The sequence below is a fragment of the Candoia aspera genome, chromosome 3 (assembly GCF_035149785.1).
Source record: "Candoia aspera isolate rCanAsp1 chromosome 3, rCanAsp1.hap2, whole genome shotgun sequence".
In the NCBI taxonomy this organism is placed as follows: domain Eukaryota; kingdom Metazoa; phylum Chordata; class Lepidosauria; order Squamata; family Boidae; genus Candoia; species Candoia aspera.
This window is the reverse complement of record NC_086155.1, coordinates 161,829,330-161,852,921: the sequence shown is the minus strand read 5'-3', so window position 1 is coordinate 161,852,921 and position 23,592 is coordinate 161,829,330. Positions and strand designations below refer to the sequence as shown.

Genomic DNA, 23,592 nt, shown 5'->3' with positions numbered 1-23,592 from the left:
GACTTCATTAACTCCATGCAACTAATCCCCACCCAAAGGCATTCCAAAATTACCAGTTTTTACTTGCCTTCAGGTCATGAGCATGGGATCCACCTTTGCTTCTGGAGGCATGCTGTTCCAAAAGAGGAGAGTTCCCACAAAGAACACCCTCCATGATGCTCTTCCCATTGCACCTCATGATAGGAGGGGACATTCAGCAGATGCATCCTAATCATCCAAATTGGTTGTCCATCTCTCAACAATGTGGAATGATCATTACGTTGGCTCTGGAAATCTTTTCCTTGCAACTTTAATCACGATCCAGCTTCTACTGAATTTTAATCATGTCATGAACCACAGACAAGCTAAAGTCAGTAGCAACAGAAAGTACAGACAGAACAGACCCCACAAATAATTGGTTTACTCCCTGAAAATATAATTGAAAGGTAGATACATAATTTACAGATGGCTACATTTTTGAGTGAGGACAACCTCTGAAAACAATAGACAACAGTGTCAATATTTTTCTAACTCCACAGACTAATTAAGCATCTGCTCACTTTTTCGTATGAAGGGGAAAAATTCTTGTTTCACATCAGAGTGTGAAAAGTGTGTAGGAAGGCTTAATCTGTACTTTTCTGGAATCAAAAACACTACTGCAGCAATATAGCATAGAAATGATGTGAAGATCAGCTTGATTAAACTTCTGCCAGTTCTTGTTAGCTACCCACTATGAAATATTTGACTACCCTTGGTGAAAGAAAACATTTCCATCTCCAAGACAACTCTAGCTGTCACACAATATTTATATATTTAATTGATTGATTGATTCAGTTTGAATGGCCGCCCATCTCAAACAAGTGATCTTGTTTTATACAATATAAAGTCAAGTTAAATATACAATATACAGTCAAGCTAAAATGTATCTGTCAGATTAGAAGACCTGCCTAAATCAGATTCAAGAAATCTTATAACTGAGAGCAAAGAAAAGTTAGTACCATAAGTGTGTGTTTATATGTCTAATTATTTAAGTAATTACTGATACTGTTTTGATAGAGTTCTCCTGACATTAAAGTAACTGACTTTTTTTTCCTCCTTAGTATCTCTGAACAACAGTACATAAACTATGCATTCAGGTACTTTCTATTTTGATTAAGAAAAAAATATATAGAATGTTTACCATCTCTTCATAACTGTATGGACATTAAGCTGAATGACTTTAATGCCTATCATATTCATATATATTCACTAGAGCCAGTTTGGTCTAGTGGTTAAGGCAACGGGCTAGAAACCAGGAGGCTGTGAGTTCTGTCTTAGGCATGAAAGCCAGCTGGGTGACCTTGGGCCAGTCACTCTCAGCCCAACCCACCTCACAGGGTTGCTGTTGTGGGGTAAATAGGAGGAGGAGGGAGTATTAGGTATGTTTGCTGCCTTGAGTTATTTATAAAAATAATAAAGATGGGATAGTAAATAAATAAATAAATAAATAAATATTCATATTGCTTGTTCATCTTATTTAGTGTTTTTTTTTTACTTAATTAGATTTTGATGGCAACACCAGAGCCATGTTTGTATGCATTATCGGCTAGTTATAGAAGAGTAGAGAATTCTGAATTGAATATGATATAATGTCATGTCCCAAAGCAATCATGTTGCCATCTATGGAATCTACACTGAGAAGCAAATGGAATTAGAAAGGCATATTTTGTGTGTGTGTCAACATTCAGGAACGCTGCTTCCATCTGTAACAAATGTCTGTCTGAGCCAAAATCCCAATAAGAGTAAGAATAATGCAGATAGTGTCCCTTTAGGAAATAATAATCAGAAAAACTTTCCTGATTATTGCTTCCTAAAGTGGTGCTATCTGTCTTGCAGTGGTTAGGAATACAACAGTATGTGTAGGTTAAAAAACACATAATGCAGTTTGCTAAATCTGGTGCAAAGCATGCTGTCTGAGGATGGTGATAACTGAACTCCAATAAATCTGGAAAACCCTAGAGCAGTGTTTTTCAAACTTGGCAACTTTAAGATGTGTTGACTTTAACTTCCAGAATTCCCCAGCCAGCATGGGAGTTGAAGTCCACACATCTTAAAGTTGCCAAGTTTGAAAAACACTGCTCTAGAGGGTCTTCTAGATGAAAATGTAGTCCCTGCAGTTGGATGAGATGTGGCCCTTATTGATTCAATGTCATAGTCTTGGGTTTGCCGTTGCAAGCAATTTCAGTAGATCCCCATGGCAGTTGCACTGAATCTGTGGGACTGTCATTTCAAGGCAGCAAATACTGTTTTGGAACCGTATTTACTGCCTTGCTCAAGAGGTGTGTTATTGGCTTGTCCCACTACCAGCATGAGAGTATCATCAGATAAGACAGCCCAAATACAGAATGGTCTGCATGCCAGCATTAGGAAAATTGCCATTGTGGTGAGCTCAGAAAAAGAAGGAATGCCAGTAATTTATTCTGATTTATTTTTTTGATGGAGGAAGGGAGGGGGTGTTTAGGTATGGGCCTAAAGAGGTGGGCCGAGCCACTCGCTCCTTGCAGGCGAGTGAACATCGGTTCGCTTTTGGTACCCTGTGCTCTGCTGTTGGCCAGAAACGGCAAATTGTGGTTGGCTGACAGGTATCTGCAATCTTAGACTCACAAATGTAGAAGCATGCTGTACCTATAGCATTCTGATACCCAGATGGATCAGAAAATAGTCAAAAGATTCCACAGCCATCTTGAGAATATTTTTAAATGAATTGAGAAAAGTCTCTGCAAGACTCCTAGATTGAGGAAGAGTGTTGTAATAAATAAAAGGGTTATATACTTGTAGATTCAAATTAATAATATCTTTTATTTCTAGCGTGGTGATGTTGGCTTTTGCATCCCACCCAACAGGTAAAAATATCAATAATTATAACTGGCATGTGTGTGTATGTATTTTTAGACATGGTGTTATTTCCTTATGAATGCTACTTAGGAATTTTATAAGCTATAGTTCATTCTTGGTTTGTTGATCTATGTTTGTGTGTGTGTGTTCAGCCACACATCCGAATCATTTCTACACAATCAGGACTCTATTCCTTTCAAAAGCATTAGCTAATCCAAAAATAATTTATTTTGTGGATGATTATACCCCCTGAGTTGCTCTGATATTGCATGACTTGGGAACTGCACATGCATAGCTTCTTCATTGCAGATATTGTTGTGAATGTGTGCACATTAGAGGGCATGGTCAGTTTGACGCTGAGGCCAAGGAGTGCAGCCCAGCTTCATGTGAAGGACAGTCTGAAAAATAAAATTGTTCATGGTTGCATCTCAACTGGCAAATTACACTTGTGCTTACTGTATGAATCAGAACTGTATACTGTGTTTGATTCCAGCATTTTGTGCACCACTCCTCAGGTTCTTACAGGCAGTGGTGTCAGCCCTTGTTGCCTTCTAGCAAGGCTCCCGACTGCCTGCAGAGCAGCAGTTCCAAGTCTTTTTCTTTATGCTGAGCACTACTTCATCAGAAGCTTTTGGGAATGATACAGATCTTTCAAGCCAGAAGCATAGCTTGTTCTCTGTTGATGATCTACAAAGGAGAGAGTTCAGATTTGCTAGTAAAGTGCCCTTTTTCTTCTAGCATACTATAAAGCAGAATTTAGTCCTTAAATTTTGGCCTTCAAAGATTGTGAAATAAACCACTTGTAGAACATACAACATTAGTAAAGCAAGAGGGGTAATGCAAATTTTGTGCATGATCTAGATTGGTTCTGGACAGGGCTTTAGTTTACAATTGGCATCCCTCTTTCAGCCACTCATAGTCAATATCCCAAAGCAAGATAGCTATTGTGAGGTGGCCTTCCCTCCGGATATATTGGATCTGCAGCTCCCAGATTCCCTCAGATAATTAGGACAGGCCATTTTAAGGGAAACACAGAGTTGGAAATCTTGTATGTTTTCCTCCAAATTGTTTCGGCAATCTGAAAAAGGAGTGGCCAATCCTTTCTTTAGGTCCTGATTCTCCCAGATGGAGGAAAGATGATAACATGGGCAGGTGCAAAAAAGGTCAACTTCTATTGTCTGTAGAGCCTTTCCTATAAACTGTTACACTTCATTCCTATTTTTTCCCCTGTGACTAATATATTTTCTGGTCTACTATTTAGGGAAGATAGTGGAGCAGTTTTATCGATCTTATGAGATCTGATTATTCTTCAAGAGCACAAAGATTTCTGATTTTTAGGAGATAGAATACATTTAACATACAACGCTATTGAAGAAGACCTCTTTTGTGCAATGTATTCTCAGATGTACCTTGACAGGTCCCTTCTTTTTGAAACCCTGAAATGGCACTCCAATTGGTCTCTTCTCTGTTCCTCCTTCTCTGTTTCTTCTTCTCTTCACAATTCAAAATTAAAGAGGGAAATCGTCAATACTTGCAAGTATTTCCTGCGGCATCGTATGAAGCAAAAAAGAATTAACATGGTCAGTGGAAAACAAATTACTCCCTGAAGGACCATGATTATAAATGGGAGTCTTGCCCATGACTTTCCATGGAAAATACAATCATTTTTAAAGTAGAAACATACTCATTAAATGCCATTCTCCCTTTTTTTACAACCTGATTTCAGGCTGATGAGAATGAGAATGAAATGTTGTAAAAGCAGTGGCAAATTACAGAAGTGATAAAAACCATGTTAAAATCCAGAACAAGCCATTCGATTCCAGGTTCTTATTGTTGTGTTCTTCTGTTCTTCTATCCATTTTTCAACAGAGCAACCAAGTACTGTTGCCACTTTTTTTTAAAACTAAACATATGATTTTATTTCTTAGGTGATCTCTTCAGTGCCTTGGAATTTCCACTCCTATACTTCTACATCTTTCACAGCAGTTGCCTTGCCAGGTAACTTTTCAGTATCCAAGAACCTCAGACCTTATGATATGGGTGAAAAAAAAATTGTGGGGTTTTTTGCTCATATTTTTGATGAGCTGTTAAAGGTTTGTACTATCTGCTTTCTTTTTTAGGCTCAAGTATGGTCCAAAACATTCAGTTATTTGTCAACAGTGATGCATCATACACATCTGAAATTTAACAAAATGTGTTCTTCAAAATATACCAAACATTATAATGTGGATAATTTATGGGATGATTTTGTTGCAGCAAAAGGTTGCATAAAATTTGGCTGGGGATTATGCAAGTTGTAGTGCAGCACTCATGAAAGGCATCAACATAGGAAAAGGTTCGTGAATTACACCAAAGGTCCCAGTGCATGTCTATTCATTTAGTCATACCCACAGGACTGCAACCCAAAATGTTATTTTTAAATCATTTTGCCCCTTGACTCAGTTTGTTAAAGTGTGCTTTTAAAAGTATTCATACCAGATTGAACCAACTGTCAGAGTTAGTAATATTTCCAAGGGTTCTCAAGATTGCTCAGCTGATATCTCCATCTCTGACATTTTAGGAGGCATTCTTCAGCTACCTATTTTGTTAAGCAATATATTTACAGGTAGACCTGGGGTTACAACAGCAGTCAGGACCAGAATTTCCATTGCTAAGTGATGCGGTCATGAAGTGCAATGTCAGGTGGCTGCATCACCTAGCAACAGCAATTCCGCAATCCTGGTTGCCATCATAACCCCAGGACCACGTGGATCATTAAGCAGGAAGAGGCTGGAGTCCCAGGCAAGCAGGCGGGGGGGAACACATGGGTGCTGTGGGGTGGTCAAGGGGTGCTGCAGGCAGGCACTACTGAGTGTGGGCACATGCACAGGTGCTGCAGGAGGTGCCACAGGCAGGCGCTATGCAGCACAGGCAGGTGAAAAAGTGGGGGCGACTTCCAACTTCCTGCTGCTTCCCCATTGATTTTGCTTGGGGGAAGATGGCAGGGAATGTCAGAAAGTGTGATCACATGACCACAACTTGCTGCACCATTGTAATTATGAGCTGAGCACCAAGTGCCCGGATCATGATCACATGACCATTGGGACGCTGCAACGGCCGCAACTTCACGGACTGGTCGTAAGTCCCCCTCATTCAGTGCCATCGTAACTTTGAACAGTTGCTGAATGAGTGGTTGTAACTCGAGGACCACCTGTATTTTGAGCCTAGAAGCATACCATCACAGTTGTATTCTGGCCTTTTTCCACTGAGCCTTAGATGGCTTAGAGGATATGATTTTAAGAATCCCATTCTGAAAAATAGCGACTCTCTAAAATCTCTTAATGAGCTAAATAGCCAAATGAGATTTGAACTATGGTTTAAAGATGGACAGATTATAGTAATCCCTACAGAACTGTGGTGCAGGATTTGTCCCCACCAAACAAAACATCTGTGACCAAAGTTCTGCAACTAGGATGCTCCTGCCAGCAGACAGGAGGAACACTTTTGCTGGTTTGACTTTCTCCCTGTAGCCTAATTTCTCCCACCACAGTCTGTTCCAGAATTGGAATGGTACTGCAAAGGGAAAAGGAATTGGAGGAAATTGCGCATCTTGCCTTCCTTGATGGGATTCTTTATGGGATCTAAAGCATCCTTCCCTAACCTGGTGCCAAAGACCATGCTGGCTGGAAATTATGGAAATTAATATCCAATGCATCCGGAAAACACCATGTTGGGAAAGCTGACCTAAACCTTTCCATTTGTGATGGAACAGTGTTAACAACACAGTGTTGTTGCTATTCATCTCTAAAAAACATTAACTTGTTTCTTAAGGATCTTAGCTGAACACAAGAAATCAACTAATAAATTTATCTACTACCCACCACAGTGGACTTCTGGGATTTCTTCTGACTTTACATACTATGAAACTTAAAAGCAACAGCTCCTCAGGACAGTATATAGCTTGGAATTTCTTAGCAAAGGTAAGATGATTACTCTTCTATTGCTCAAGAGTTTAAGAAGTGGGCATTTTCTTTAATTTACTTTTATCTTTTCAGTGTGAATAGCTTTCAGTTCCTGTTGTATAAATACCACTGTACTTGGCTATTATTTGTTTTCTGTAATGTAATAAAACAATAAAAAAAGAAGTGAGCATTTTCTCACTATGTAATTCCATTTCCTTCACAGATTTCATCAAACTATGTATAGTTCTTCCCTAAGGATACTTTATGTGTTTTTTTTAATTATTATGTTTCTTTGAGATTTCATAGAACAGAACTCTTTGGGCATTTTCCCCAAAGACAAAAAAACTAGGGTTTTCTTTGAAATCCACAAAATTATTGGCATTATTACACTGGAAACCAGAGCCATACCTCTGCAGCCAATGGTGGTAGTGGGATTTTTTTTTCCCCATGGGGGCTGGGATTTCTCACTGCACCCTCCCTGCCAGCGGCTATGTTCAATTTCAGTATTTCATTTCCATGTGAAACTAAAGGGCATTACAACCCTCTACAATAACTTCTTCCCCTTCTACATTGAGGCTTAACTTTTTGTTATGTAGCTTTCAGTGTTACGGTGTTTGTATATGTGTTGTTTAGAACTGATCTTCCTTCTCTCTCTTCCTACCACCACTCAGAAGGCTGGGCTTCATTAAATATGCAACTAGAGAGAAAAGGAATTTTATACATAGATTTGCTGCCAAGCCAGCATTCATAAAGCCTAGTAGAAAGTATTCTACTTGTAGATTTATTGCTGTATTACCATGGCCACAAAGCTGCTATATGCAGGAATATTTGTTGTTTTTTTTAATAATTAGTCTTGCCTCATTATGACCCTCATATAGTTGCCTTTCAGTTTGTTTTTTTTCCTCAAACAGCTAAGCAAATCTAGTCAAATACACACATAGACAATATAAAGACTGGGGGTGGATGAGAAAGCTGGGGAATGCTTTTATTTTTCTGGTGGGGGAATGAAGGGCTTTTTGTTCATTCATGATCTAGGCAAGCTCATTGTAAGCAAAATGTGCAGGGGGTACAAAAATACCTGTTAGCCACCTTTGGGCCAGCAAGGACAAATACTGATCGCTTGACATTTTCTGCAGCCAAAAATATTTTGCACAAATATAGATATTCCCATAATTATAACAATTTACTAGCAGAGATCAGAAAAAGGTAAAGGCAACACTAAGTGATTCCACTTAACTATGTGTTGAAAAGGCCACTATGGTCTATGACTATAATATAATAGTGAGCATTGGTCCCAAGTCATATCCAAAGCAAACTATTCAACCTGCATACAATTTCAATACCTGAAGAGGATGTAGAGTTTAGAGGAGATTGATACAAGGGACTTGTTGCAGATATAATTGTAGGCTTTCTGCTTGTTTCCATAGAGATGACTTGATAATAACTTTGAAGCATCCAGCACTAATTATCCAGCACTCAAATTGCTGCAGAGTCCTCAAAATAGTCGATAGCAACACGTGTGCGTTAGATATAATTCTCCTTCTATACTGAAGTTAATGCTGATGTGCCCTTGATACTCAAAACTACAATATCAATCAGAATTTCTCTCATGAGATTAAAACTATCAAAAGGAGCTTTTGCAGTTCAAATCTATAGAAAAACAGTCTAAGGAAGGATACAGTAACTCCAATACAGGGTATATTTCATCCTAGTCTTAATACTGCCTCATTTACCTTGATATACGTTAGGGTTGTAAGCAATTTAATCTGTTTATTCACACTGGACATTCCCATACATGCCAATCACTGTAGACAGTAATTGAACGCAGGGCATGATCTGAAGACAATATGATGTAGCAATCTTGCTGAAGCTAAGCTGGTTTGGAAGACATATTGGGAACCCTCCTCTATGTCCTTTCATAACATGAACTCTATTATAGAAGAAAGTCAGAATGGAAATATATTAAATAGTAATAGTAAAATAGAGAGCCAGTTTGGTGTAGTAGTTAAGGCATCAGGCTAGAAACCAGGAGACCATGAGTTCTAGTCCCGCCTTGGGCATGAAGCCAGCTGGGTGACCTTGGGCCAGTCACATTTTCTCAGCTCTAGGAAAAAGGCAATGGCAAACCACTTCCAAAAAACCTTGCCAAGAAAACTGCAGGGACTTCTCCAGGCAGTCTCTGAGAATCAGACATGATTGAACAGATTAAAAAAAATACAATAAAACAACAATCCTCTCCATTCCACCACTATCCAACCAGGGGATACTACTATTTTTTTCTTTTCTGGTCACAGGTAAGATTATTGTATAAAATGCTGAAAAGTATAGACTACTGCCAAGTTACCCATATTGATAACATTATTACAATGCCTTGTAATGCATCTTCCTCTTTACTGTTTACCATTTCAAATGTTATTTCTGCTTCCTAATAGAGGAATATGAGTGAGTTCCAGAATTTATTAAAACCTGATCTTTAATTGAGAATTATTGTCTGTATAATAGGTTCTTCCCTGTGCCCACCTTGGCAATCCAAGGTTTTTATTTAGTCTCTCTCTTAAGCTATTTATAGTTGGGTAGTGTAAGCTGAACAATGATTCATGGAGACAGTAAAGGGAAAAAATAACAAGAATTGGTCTGGGAATAATTTGCAAACACATATGTCAGATGATTGAACTCTGACAAATATGCCGATTTAGAAGATACTGAAATTAGATAGTGCTATGTCACAAGTATGGTTTTCATTCTCATTCAGTGCAATAGTCTAGAGTTTCTTTCAGAATTACTTGGTTTTCAGGTTTGTCCTTTGTGCCAAATCTTATCTGATAACTTGTCCTTATTTCCTGTTTCTTGGCGCAGTTCTAAGTGGAAGAAATAGCAGTTGGTAGGGTGAATAGGAGCTATGGGACAGGCAAGATGATGGGAGAAAAATAGGCCAAAGCAAGGGCAAGACAGTCATATCTGTGTTAATTCTCCTTCCAGTCCTTAGACAGAACTCTTAATACTGCCAGGACACTGCCAGGAGAAGTCAAATTGGTTAAAAAAAAAGGGGGGGGGGAAACAAAACATAAAACAGCTTTGGCAAGCAAGCTGACTTGGCATGCATGATCCAGAAACTTGGGCTGCTGAAAAAGAGATTAATTTATCCCAGCTATGTGTACCAGATTGCTTGGTACAGCTGCCTGTAATATTGAGACAGCCAAAAGGTCTGGTAGTACCTTGAAAACCAATTTAGTATCACTTAAGCTTGATGGATCACATGACTGTGGTTTGTTTATTCGTTCAGTTGCTTCCGACTCTTTGTGACTTCATGGACCAGCCCACGCCAGAGCTTCCTGTCGGTCGTCAACACCCCCAGCTCCCCCAGGGACGAGTCTGTCACCTCTAGAATATCATCCATCCACCTTGCCCTTGGTCGGCCCCTCTTCCTTTTGCCCTCCACTCTCCCTAGCATCAGCATCTTCTCCAGGGTGTCCTGTCTTCTCATGATGTGGCCAAAGTATTTCAGTTTTGCCTTTAATATCATTCCCTCAAGTGAGCAGTCTGGCTTTATTTCCTGGAGGATGGACTGGTTTGATCTTCTTGCAGTCCAAGGCACTCTCAGAATTTTCCTCCAACACCACAGTTCCAAAGCATCTATCTTCCTTCTCTCAGCCTTCCTTATGGTCCAGCTCTCGCAGCCATATGTTACTACTGGGAATACCATTGCTTTAACTATGCGGACCTTTGTTGTCAGTGTGAGGTCTCTGCTCTTGACTATTTTATCGAGATTTGTCATTGCTCTTCTCCCAAGGATTAAGCGTCTTCTGATTTCCTGACTGCAGTCAGCATCTGCAGTAATCTTTGCATCTAGAAATACGAAGTCTTTCACTGCCTCTACATTTTCTCCCTCTATTTGCCAGTTATCAATCAAGCTGGTTGCCATAATCTTGGTTTTTTTGAGGTTTAGCTGCAAGCCAGCTTTTGCACTTGCTTCTTTCACCTTCATCATAAGGCTCCTCAGTTCCTCTTCACTTTCAGCCATCAAAGTGGTATCATCTGCGTATATGAGATTGTTAATGTTTCTTCCAGTGATTTTAACTCCAGCCTTGGATTCCTCAAGCCCAGCATGTCGTATGATGTGTTCTGTGTACAAGCTGAATAGGTAGGGTGAGCATATACAGCCCTGCCGTACTCCTTTCCCAATCTTAAACCAGTCTGTTGTTCCGTGGTCTGTTCTTACTGTTGCTACTTGGTCGTTATACAAATTCCTCAGGAGGCAGACAAGATGACTTGGTATCCCGATACTGCTAAGAACTTGCCACAATTTGTTATGGTCCACACAGTCAAAGGCTTTAGAATAGTCAATAAAACAGAAATAGATGTTTTTCTGAAACTCCCTGGCTTTTTCCATTATCCAGTGGATATTGGCAATTTGGTCTCTAGTTCCTCTGTCTTTTCTAAACCCAGCTTGTACATCTGGCAATTCTTGCTCCATGAGTTGCTGAAGTCTACCTTGCATGATCTTGAGCATTACCTTATTAGCAATGCTTCTTAAGGCCCATTCAACCTCACTGTTCAGGATGTCTGGCTCTAGCTCACTGACCACACCGTCAAAACTATCCCTGATATTGTTATCCTTCCTATACAGGTCTTCTGTATACTCTTGCCACCTTTTCTTGATCTCTTCTTCTTCTGTTAGGTCCTTGCCATCTTTGTTTTTGATCATACCCATTTTGGCCTGGAATTTACCTCCGATGTTTCTAATTTTCTGGAAGAGGTCTCTTGTCCTACCTATTCTATTGTCTTCTTCCACTTCCGCGCATTGCTTGTTTAAAAATAATTCCTTGTCTCTTCTGGCTAACCTCTGGAATTTTGCATTTAATTGGGCATATCTCCCCCTATCACTGTTGCCTTTTAGTATCACTTAAGCTTAATGGATCACATGATTGTGGTACATAACAGTTTATGCAGTAATAAATTAAGTAGATTTTAACAAAGTTGCTTTTCCAACCAAAGAGTTACCCTCAACTTGGGGGAAAAAAGACTGATGTTTCTTCCTTGGAGTTGGCTATCAAAGGTGCTATGCAAAGTATATCGAAGTGTCAGTTCCGCATTTCAGGCATGTAACTTATGAAGGGACCAGTGCTGAGTAGGAATAGCTCAAGATCTTAAGCCTGCCCTAGACTCAGGAGACATTTAGATCAGCTGTTAGTTTGCAATGGGAGGAAGACCTTAAAAACAACAACTAGGCAAGAAATGGATGGATCAGAGTCCTCTAACACAGAGTTAGCATTGCCAATCTTTTCATGGAAAAATGAAGCATAGCACAACCCCCATTGCTTCCTTTTCTTCCTTTTTGCTTTTCCATTACATCATCTGAGAAACAGCAGACATACTGCAAAAAGTGGCAGAATCAAAAATTTTAGCTGTGTGGGGACAGATGGAACAGGATCAGCAGAGCAGTTTTGTTTTGGTTTTGTCCCTTTAAGCAGGTCCGGGACCTTCTTGTTCTTGCTTTTTTATAATGTCTCAATAACAGCCTGGGGAATTCAAATTAGAAATGGAAAATAAGCATAAATAACTATTCTTCAATGCACAGCAATATTTGAAAGAGCACTAGAGGCATAACAGAAATGTTCTTTTTTGGGGGTGAATTAAAAATAATGTTAAGTAAGTACAGCTGTCTTGTGCTGCTCCAAGTACCACTATCTTCCCAAGTAATTTCAATATTGCTAAATAATAATATCAATTTGCTTGTCAGAATTTCATTTAATCAAAGCTTTGTGTTTTAGTACTGGTGACTTGATGTAGAGTCTTTCCTCATTCATACCTAACTGTGGCACAGATGTGGTTTTTGCAGTCAAGAGGACTGCAGTTTCACACTCTCGTTGCCACTGCATGACTTTAAGTCCATTTTTTTCTATTTGCAACACATGCACATGTATACAACATGCACACATAATTCCTGCATTTGATACAGTCCTTTCCATGCTACCTGTAATTTGGGGAAAAGAAAGTTCAGAACTTCTTCTCTCTCTCCACTTTCTGCCCGTGGCAAAGTGCCTTGCTTTGATTTCTCAAGTTAATTTTATCAGCCAACCCAGTTTTAGTCTGTTGTAGTCAGTTTTAAGATGCCAATAGAAAACTTGATTTTATGTGTTTAGCCTGCACCTTTGTATCTTCCATTATCAGTTTTCTCTAAGTGAAATTGATAGTATTACAGACGTGAAACTCTTTGGATTTGGCAGGTAACAGGAGTCATGATTGCTCACAAAAAGCATTGTAAAACCTGTCAGGAAAAAAAAAAGATTTTTGAGGGAAAATAGCATCAACAAGGTTGGTTGTCATGTGTTCTGGGAGTAAGGCAGTTGATACACAGAAGGATATAACAGCCAAGTAAATCTTCCCCGTGTTGAGTTGGGAAAATGTAAGAATGAAGTATAGTACAGAGATCTAACTACCATCATCCCAAGAGTTTTAAACACTGTTACTCAATTTTAAATGTTAATGCAGTGTTTCTCAACCTTGGTAAGGCTGGCTGGGGAGTTCTGGGAGTTGAAGTCCACACATCTGAAAGTGGCCAAGGTTGAGAAACACTGTGTTAACATGATAGAAGAGAAAAATGATTAAATATACGACTGGAGAATAATAATGTTAACTATAATTAATCTTAATTAAATGTAAATGAAATGACATCTACTTTATCCATTTCATTTCATTTCATTTCACCGATTTATATTGCTCCTTACTGAGCCCATGACTCAGGGTAGCATACAGTATATCGCCAATAAGCAATAATGTCAATAAAATACACATAATAAAACAATGTATAAAAACACAATCTGAAACAACAACATATGAACACATGTAAGTACAGGGAAAAACTTTGTCCTGTGGGTCATCTACTCATTCTTGCCTGAGGAAAAAGCCAGATCTTTAATGCCTTTCAAAAGGCAGGCAGGGTGTTCTGCTCTCACCTACTGCTTTTTAGAGTGCAGCCTCCAGAATATGTGCCATCCTCCTGAAATCAGATCAGGGAATTGAGATGTATCCTAGGATGTGTGTACCTAGAATACATGTGAGTGTGTTATTGGGATATTATGATGATGTTGCTTATTAACATTGCATGTGCATTATATATTAGCAGATAAGCCTAGAATTTTAGGTGCCAAAAGATCAGGTTTAGCTTATCCACAGATGGGCTTATTTATTTTATTTATTTATTTATCAAATTTGTCGCCACCCATCTCCTCTCACTAGAGGGACTCTGGGCCGTTTACAACTCTAAAAAAAAAAAGGACTATGGGCTTACTGCAAGTATATAAGGTAATACTTTTTTAAAAAAGTACCTGTATTTCCCTTATATATTCATGAATAAGTCCATCCACAGATAAGCTGACCCTCAAATTTTTAACCAAAATGCCATAAAAAATTACAGTTGGCTTATCCACAGGTGGAGCATTAATTTATTGCATTCACTTTTGTAAGCCACTTAGATTCACTTTTGATTGCAGTAGCATAAAAGCATTTGAAATGCATACATATATACATACATACTCTTCAAAAGCCAGGTGTACCTCTTATACCTGAAAAAGTTGTGTCTCTCTGTTTAAAAGTTAAGATGTTGGATTAGGACCAAGGAGACTCAGGTTCAATTAATAACATCCAGTCAGTAGCTACCCTACCTCACTGTGTTATTGGAGTTAATGGAAAAATTGGAGGTGTTATGGCTGAGTTAATGGCTGGAAAATGCTAGCCAAACTTGGTGGGCTTCTCTGAAAGAACAGTAGGTATAGAGAGTAAAGAGGGGGAGAGGGAGAAAGGGCGGAACTATTACCAAAGAGACAAGAAGCAAAACATAGATTAAATCCAGGACATGTAGAAATTGTGCACAGATGCCTCAGACAGACACCTCCCTAATTCCCATGGTTTTACAAAGAGAGAGAGGAAGGGGAGCACAATCAAACTTGCAAGATTATGTCCCTATAACCAACCTAAATAAAAGTAGTGTTTAGTGTTCCATGGAGTTTATTTCTTGGTTTGGTCTGCCTTGTAGGGCTGACAGTAGGAACGCAGAGGTTGTAAACAAGCATCCATCCTCAAGGACACTGTGAGGGCTAGAGAGAAGTTCAAGGTTCATTTTCTGAGAGGAAGGCACTCCAAGAGAGTACAAAGGATTTGAGATCTTCTGAGTATAAATTCTGGACCACTATTTCTGGTCACTCAGAAAGTAGCATCTACCTTATATGGCTACTGTTTCCTGGAATACATAAAGATATAGTTCCTAGTCATGTTCATCCTTATCTCAGGGAACCTAGCACACACCACTCTGAGCTCCTTGAGGAAAGATATGATACAGTATTTAATGGGTAAAGAAGTAATTGTCATCAACATCATCACCACTACCAGCAGCACCAGTATTCAGACAATTAAAGCGTTCCCTACAGGAGATGGAGTACATTTATTCTATTTTCTGACCTGATTTTTTTTTCTGTACCCCGAGTCATTTGGCCATTTTAAGGGGCTTTTTCCATATTTTCCTCCATTTTTTTTTCTGTATCTCCAATAGATTGTGGCTGCAGAGCCCTGACAATCTTCCTTCCTTCGCCCTTGTATTCCAAATTCCAGAGACACTGAAAAATATCATTACATTCCCAAGGGACAGGAATCAGGATGCTTTAAAAGCAGATGGTTTAAAAAATGACATTCCATCAGTGCCCTGGCTCCCTGGAGATTTTTTTTTAAAAAATCCACCAAAGGGAAAGTAAATAAATGTATAGCACATGCACACACGCGCACACACGTTTTCAGTACTAGTGATGTACATTTGGCCTTTGTAAAAGGAAATGAAATCCGAGTGGTTGCCATGAGGGGAACTCAGCTGGTTGCAAAAGCTCCTTTCCTACTCAAAGCTCCTGGTACTGTGAAGCTGAAAAAATACCATGTCAACTTTCACAATCTGGCACTTTTTACAATAGCTGAAATCAGTGTTTCTCCCCCTCAGCAACCTTAAGATGTGTGGACTTCAATTCCCAGAATTCCCCAGCCAGAATGCTATTTTAGTTGCAGCAGGAAGAGTGGGGGAATTCGCAGGAATTACTTTCCAGGGACAGCAGTGAAATTGTCAAGAAATTCTGTCCTCCCTTTGACAGAGGGCCAGCTGGTTGCAAAAGGCCCTGCTGCTGCTGCTGCTTGTTTTCTCTTCTTTCTTGCCTTGAAATGGAAGTTCCCGGGAGATACCATCTAAACTGAGGCTGAGGGAGGGAAAAAGAAGGTAACTGTTGCCTCAACTGCATGAACTGGGAGATGGGTTGAAATGAGAGTTCCCACTGGGTCAACATTTCATATGTTGCAAAAAGGAAATACTAGCTTTGCTGCAGTACCAGATACACTGCAGCCAAGACAGAAGTGTAGCAGCTCAGCTCCCCATCCGGGATGACAGCATGGGATCACTGCTTGCGTGGGGGACTGCTGCTTGGCTATCTAGAAGAGCAGTTTCTTGGTTCCTTTGGTTGGCTGGATTATCAGAATATATTCTTTAAACTTCAGACTCATTTTTTGAAGGGTACACACCTCCAAATCATAATACAGGTAGTCCTCATTTAGTGACCACAGTTACAATGGTGATGAAAAAGTAACTTTGCAACCAATCCTTGCATTTATGACCTTCGCAGGTCTGTAAAGCAAAGGAAAGCTGAAGTAAGATCGTAAGCGCAGTCGTGGTTTCACTTAGTGACTGCTTTGCTTAATGGCTGTGTTGCCGGTCCCAGCTGTGGTTGCTACGTGAGGACTACCTCTAATAATAACACATTTAGTTCATTGGAACACTCAGTGTAAGACTTTTGTTGGCAGATTTTTTTTCTCTCCTCAAAAAGGGGGTTGCCAGTTCCCTTAAGTCCAAAGACATCCTCTCAGGGAGCTTCCAAATGTATTTGATGGTGACAAAGAATGCTAGACTAGATGGGGTTTTCACCTGATCCACAGTACTCATATGTTCTTACAAGATTGCCAAAGGAATCTGTGAAAGGTGCTAATATGTATATGTAAAAAGACCTTTGAAATAAAGATAAATATTGTCCCCACTCCTGTTGGCTCAGGGGTTTCTGCAGGGTATATGCCACACTTAAGCGTCAATTGCACGATTGTGCCCATCTTGACTTTTTTGACCACACCCTGAGTACATCCCTGCCCTGGCTCTTTGTAAGTTCTTGTGGCTTAATTAACAGGAAATTATTGTCACAACCTGCCTTCTGTCTTACTCTCTTTCTAGGTTATCACAGCTGGTCTGTCTCCATTCTTCTTTGAGATTGCAGTGAATGTACCAACTGCCTGCTGGTGTGTATTTTACACAGAGGGTTGCGGTTATTTTAAATGTCCTTGAATTTCTAAGCCATCTTCCTTAGTGTCTTCAGACTTGGCCAGTTTGGCCAAACCACAGAGTTAAGCTGCATAGAAAGAACATTTTATACAACTAGAGAAGGAAGTATTGAACTGAAGCTGTACACTGTGACAGGGCCTGCTTTAAGGTAAGATTTGTGAACTGTGCATAGGAAGAGTACCAAGTAGTACACCTCCACTGGCTAGCCAGACAGGGAAGCTTGCTGTTTGGAGGAAAAAACACATTGGCCTTGTATGCCAGAGATGGACAAGCTATGCACAGATGCCTCTCTTTGCTGCTTGTCCTTTCCTCCAGTTGCTGCTCCTGCTACCCTGACACTTCAGGGCAGCCTTTGTCAACCTTTTGACCCTGGGGGAGCCCTTGAAATATTTTTCAGGCCTTGGGGAACCCCTGCGCATTCAGGCTCAAATATAGGCCAGAAGTTACAAAGTTGTTATATTCATTTCATGGGTAGGCCTGTATATGTGCAGTAACAGTGTTCTTAAACTTAACATAAGGAATGAAACTTACCTCTTGAATGTGAAGTTGCCCAAATTTGAAATAATTTTTTAAAATAAATTGTAATCCCCCAGGGAACCCCTAGTGCCATGGAACCCTGATTGAGAAACCCTGCTTCAGGGGATGGGAGTCACAGTGGACCTTCCAATGCACGGCTGTTTGTTTAAAGTTGTGTTGTTTGTCTTCTCAGAAATGATGGATGAACTTGGGGTACTTCCACTTACATGGGAATAATTCCCATTAATTTTAGTAGGGTTTTTTAACAATCAAGGCCCATAAAGTATATCTGGTATGGAAACAGAGAGCCAGTTTGGTGTAGAAGTTAAGGCATCAGGCTAGAAACCAGGAGACCATGAGTTCTAGTCCCGCCTTGAGTTATTTATAAAAATATAAAGGTAGGATAAAAAAAAAGGATATGATTGTTTGGAAAAACCTACTCTGGGAGGTGGGGGGGCAATGGTAAAGTCAAAGCCCATAGAAACATCTTGTGCAGCCCCACTTCAGAATAAGCCTTACTGAAGTTCAGCAAGCCATACTTCTTAATAAACAGAGCCTAAGCTTGTGGAAAAGACAGCTTTCAGCATCTATTGATTGAGGTAGAAATTAATGACCCTTCACAAGTTCATGAGCCATCTGAACACAAAGTGATTCCTTCTGGGCCAACCCATCAAGTCTGACAGAATGATTGATTTTGCCCCTTATTATGTCTGGAAAAGGGTTCCACAAAGTAGTCACTGTAACTAATCAAAGCTCTTTCTTCATGAATTTAACCAATTTCCTATGTAAGCTAGTAGCTGTCATCTCATTGTGCAGAACTGTATTCCAAAAAGTAAATTTCTGTTGGTGAGGAAGTTCTTTTGTCTTCCCTTTGCATCAATTTGCAGTTACAAATTAGAACAGGAAAATTGTCTTCTTTTTTTATTTTTTCTTGGTTTGTTTTGGTGTCTTTGAGTCAGTCTTGACTCCTGGCGACTGTTGGACAAGTCCCTGCAGTTTTCTTGGCAAGATTTCAGAAGTGATTTGCCATTGCCTCCTTCCTACAGCTGATAGAGTGTGACTGGCCCAGGGTCACCCAGCTGGCTTTGTGCCTAAATAACTCAAGGCGAGGAACATACCTAATACTCCTTCTTCCTCCTCTTTTCCCCACAACAACAACCCTGTGAGGTGGTTTGGGCCGAGAAAGAGTGACTGGCCCAAAGTCACCCAGCCGGCTTTCATCCCTAAAATGGGTTTAGAACTCACAATCTCCCGGTTTCTAGCCCGTTGCCTTAACCACTAGAGCAAACTGGCTCTCCTTGGCTTACAATGAATAATGGTTTGAGTATATTATGGTATAAAAATGGTATTGTTTATATAACACCAATCTTGCTAATCATATTTCAGGAACAAAGGCATTCGTGTGACTTGCGAACGAGTCTAATGAAACTAAGAGTCTGAAAGAGTATAATGTTCTCAAAATCCAGACAGCTTTGCTAGCTTGTCATATAAAAAGGGCCTTCTTACCTACACATTGTACAATTTTTTAAAATTTTATTTATTTATTTATTTACATTTCCCACCTTTATTATTTTTATAAATAACTCAAGGCAGCAAACATACCTAATACTCCTTCCCCTCCTATTTTCCCCACAACAACCCTGTGAGGTGAGTTGGGCCGAGAAAGAGTGACTGGCCCAAAGTCACCCAGCCGGCTTTCATCCCTAAAGTGGGTTTAGAACTCACAATCTCCTGGTTTCTAGCCTGTTGCCTTAACCACTAGACCAAACTGGCTCTCCAGTTTTATTGATATAGTTGCAGAAGAGGCTTTGGTTTTTTGGTAAACTAAGCCATGGGGCTAAAATAGAAGGTTGTAACATTGAATTGTTGGAAGAGACATGGAGTGGAGGCAGCATTTTGCTGATTTTGGGGGGGGGGGAGAAATGGGAGAAAAGCCTTGAAGCCCTCTGTTGCCCTTGCTCAAGATGAATGATGCATGGGCTGTTTTTCAGAAACAAAAAATGAACCCCTTGAACCTGGATGCCTCTGGGATCCTTTGTTCAGCTGATATTGATTGTCACATTAGTACAGGATAGGAAACGTCTTTGACAGACTGGAATATGAGAAGCCAGGAGAAGCACCTTTGGGGCAGGTATGACAGGGGCCACTGAGCGACATGCAGCATTACAGAAACGTATTAGGCAATTCAAGTGATCCATCCAAGCTGCTGTGGAGGTTTCCTTCCAAACCCTTCAAGTAGCATTCAGTAAATAAATTTTAATGTGTTATGTGTTAATTCACATAAAGTCTCTTTTAAACTAAAACAGAAGTAAAAGATGGCCTGGGAGAAGGCTTAGGTTGGGGAGTCATTGCATTATATCTACAGGGCAGCAAAGCTTACTTGGGTCACTCCCTCCTCTCAGCCTACCCCAAATCCCAAGGTTATTGTAAGCCTAAAGGAAGGGTAGGCACTTTTAGAATTCCTTGGAAGGAAGGGCAGGATAAGATGTCCTAATTGTATCTTATGTATCTGCTAGGTATATGTCCTGCCTTTCACCAGAAGCTCAAGGTGGTGTATATAGCATTCGCTCCTCCCATATTGCCTCACAACAACCCTGTGAGGTAGAGTGGGCTGAGAGAGAATGATTGGTATCCCCATGTGGATGGACTTGCACTCAGGTCGCCCGATCCTCCTCCAGCACTTTAATTGCTACCCCACACAAAAATGAAACTGTATATTTGGTCATCTTTGGCTTCATCCATGCTATTCCATTCTCTGAGAGCAAATTGCCTGCGCTCAAGAAAACTCCTGATACTGTGGGCAATATGAAGGGGGAAATTCGTGACTTATTAACAGCACTATGGATAAGCAGAGGTTTTTGCTCATGCACAGGGTGTTTTGATCCATGCCATTGAGACCAAAGTTCGGTCTTAAGCATATTAATCATAGTTCTATCCACCTTTAAATTATGAGGGTCATACAATTGTGGCAGTTTAAAAATAAATGGATGAGAGAGAGATAAATCTTGGATTAAGCATTACAGTATAGTTACAGACTTCTGTGCCAGATGATGTAGCAATTATAGTAAACTATTAACCCAGTAGGTTGGGGAGCTCTAGTCCTCCAGATCTCTGACTTCCAGCTTCTCTAGCCAGCATAGACTATGCTGAGGTTTGCTGGGATTTGTAATTCAACAACATTTGGTGGGCCATAATTTCCTCATGCTTGCAATGAAGAGGCTGACACTGAGCAGCACGCATACCCTGTTATTCCCGGAGCTTCCCTAGAGGAGGGAGCATACAGTATATCGAAAGCTCCCCATACTTTGATCCAAGCTAGTATTTCAAAATGCCCTGAATTAATCACTGGCCATGCCTTCCTGGGATTTGACTGGGAAGAAAGGACATTCTAGGAGGAAGAATGGGCATTGGGGCGATGTGCAGCAAACGAACCTGAATATTTATCAATGTAGGCGTGTTTCTCAACCTTGGCAAAGCATAGCTGGCTGGCTGGGGAATTCCTGGAAATCTTGGCAAAGCATGGCTGGCTGGCTGGGGAATTCCTAGAAAGGGGAATTCCTAAAAAAGACATTCTAGGAGAAATAATGGGCATCAAGGCGATATGCAACAAATGAACCTGAATATTCATCTATTTAGGCCAGTGTTTCTCAACCTTGGCAAAGCATGGCTGGCTGGCTGGCTGGCTGGCTGGCTGGGGAATTCTGGAAGTTCACACATCTTAAAGTTGCCAAGGCTGAGAAACATTGGTGTAAGCTATGCTTATTTCTAAATGTCTAAAAATACTAGACCTGACTACTACAGGGACTACTTTTCTTCTCTTCCAAAATACACAGTATTTGTTTCAAGTCATTGAATTTATGGTTCTCTAGTTCATATATAGAATTATATGACTGATGTAACTGTTGTATCACAATGGGACATTAAATTAATTTTAAAATAAAGAGAGAGGTAACTGTGTGCAACAGGAAAAGCAGGTACATGAAATTCACCAACCTGCTATGCATGGTATGCTAAACTCACTCAAAGCAGGTAACTGGAACTTAAATACCACCAACTTGTTTGCAGTTCCTTAACTATTTACATCCAAATGTATAGAATTCTGTAACAGTGTTATTTGATGGAGAAGAAGGAAAATCAAGAGGATGTTGCAAGGTGAACATCTGCAGCATTACTAAGCTTCTGTATCTCTAAAGATCCTATGGCTCAGCTGTGGAAGAAGTGACAAGACTGCCCAGTGGTAGAAAGTGAAGGATTTCATGCCCACATGACAGTTGACTATTCAAGTGATCCTCCACACACACACACAGACACACACATTCACTCACACGAGAAATTCAGAAAGTCTCAGGAGAGGGAACTATATCCTTCCCAAGTGTTGGTACCTTCCCTAGTGCATGACCACTAAGGTTGGGGAATGAGTCTTACAGAAGGAACCTGGATGTGATCATATTTTCAGCAAACGATCCATGAAGGTTGATTTTTGCATTATTGAAAAAGCTGAATACATACTTCAGAATGAACCCTATTGGCTTTGGGGCTATGCTCTCTTGATTGTGTGTTTCTGGTGGCTGTCCTAGGAAATGTTTTCTAATGAAGTTTCTGCTATTCTTTCTTAACAGTCTTTTGCTTGGTGGATTTGCTGAAGTCTTGCTTCTTTACATTGAAAAGACTGGCACGTGAACACTGGCAAGTGAGGAAGATGACTCCCATTGAAAAGTCTGAGAATAAGCGATCATGAAGACACGTAGGCAAACAGCGAGTTACAAGTGCTGTCCCATGGTGGCTTTCTCAGAAAGAAGTCCCCTTCACACTGAAACCTAGGCAACGGCTATAGGGTAGAGTAGGATTCATTCTACCTGTGTCTGTTTTCTGAGCCATAGCTTCTATTAATAGCAACGCAGAAAGATGGGATTTGATTCTTTTTTGTGCCATTATGTTCAAGTGAAGGATCATCACTAAACCGGGACTTCTCTGGTACTAGCCAAACATTCCCTACTTCTTCTCTCCTCAGGGCCAATCTTATAGCTGTAGAACTCTATTCAGATTACAATTGTTTCTTTTACTGCAGAATGGAATAAATTACCCAATTCCCCTTCATGAAGCGCTACAATACAGTATTCTGATTTCTGATGTTTTGCAGACGTACGTGCGGTCCTCATCAGCCTGGGGTGCACATTATCTAGGTAATATACTGTACTTTCCGCTTCCCTATCCTCCTCTGTCACCCCCTGGGAAGATGTCAGCAGCACAAGTGTGTTGGAAGAGTGGATCCATTGGCGAGCATCAGTACCAAACAATCCTGGGGGGCCAGTGGTGCAGATCCAATGACCTCTCGTTATGATCTGACCCTCACATGCAGTAGTGCTATGTTCTGTGACACTGAAGCAGTGTGGAATGCGGCTAAGGCAGTGTTTTTTAAACTTGGCAACTTTAAGATGTGTGGACTTCAACTTCCAGAATTCCCTAGCCAGTATGCTGGAGAATTCTGGGAGTTGAAGTCCACACATCTTAAAAGTTGCCAAGTTGGAAAAACACTGAGCTAAGGGAAAGCATCTGAACCATGGAATCAGACAAGCAGCTAAACAGAGAAGTCATTACACATTTTAAAAAGGAGTTTGGCAGATGTGTGACTGCCAGCAAAGAAAAAGGGCAAACAGATGAAGCACTAAAGCCATTGTGGTATGATTTTTGCTAAATGAGAGGCAACTTAGTGCTTTTTGGAATTAATATTTGTTTGTTGTGTCAGATGATGACAATTACTATGTCCATTGCTCATTTTTAATTCCTCAGAACATTTACATCAAAAACTGACCAGTCAGCCTATGTGATGTATGGTTCAAGAGAGAAAACCCAGCTCCAGATTCTTATTCAGTAGCCATGCAGTTGAGATTCTGGATGGAATAGCCTTACAAGGGGGTTTAGATG

General features: G+C 40.2%; 1 protein-coding gene across 1 annotated transcript in view; it reads left to right on the top strand.

Moving 5' to 3' along the window:
• The window catches only part of TMEM241 (transmembrane protein 241), a 46,084-nt gene extending 22,942 nt beyond the window's left edge, over positions 1-23,142 (top strand). Inside the window, exons 10-15 of the mRNA XM_063299187.1 lie at positions 1,080-1,115; positions 2,827-2,861; positions 4,782-4,851; positions 6,719-6,812; positions 17,044-17,108; positions 22,287-23,142. Coding sequence (XP_063155257.1) covers positions 1,080-1,115; positions 2,827-2,861; positions 4,782-4,851; positions 6,719-6,812; positions 17,044-17,108; positions 22,287-22,347 — 361 coding nt within the window. The 3' untranslated portion in view covers positions 22,348-23,142. The remainder of the gene's footprint in view (positions 1-1,079; positions 1,116-2,826; positions 2,862-4,781; positions 4,852-6,718; positions 6,813-17,043; positions 17,109-22,286) is intronic.
• Positions 23,143-23,592: the final 450 nt, after the last annotated feature.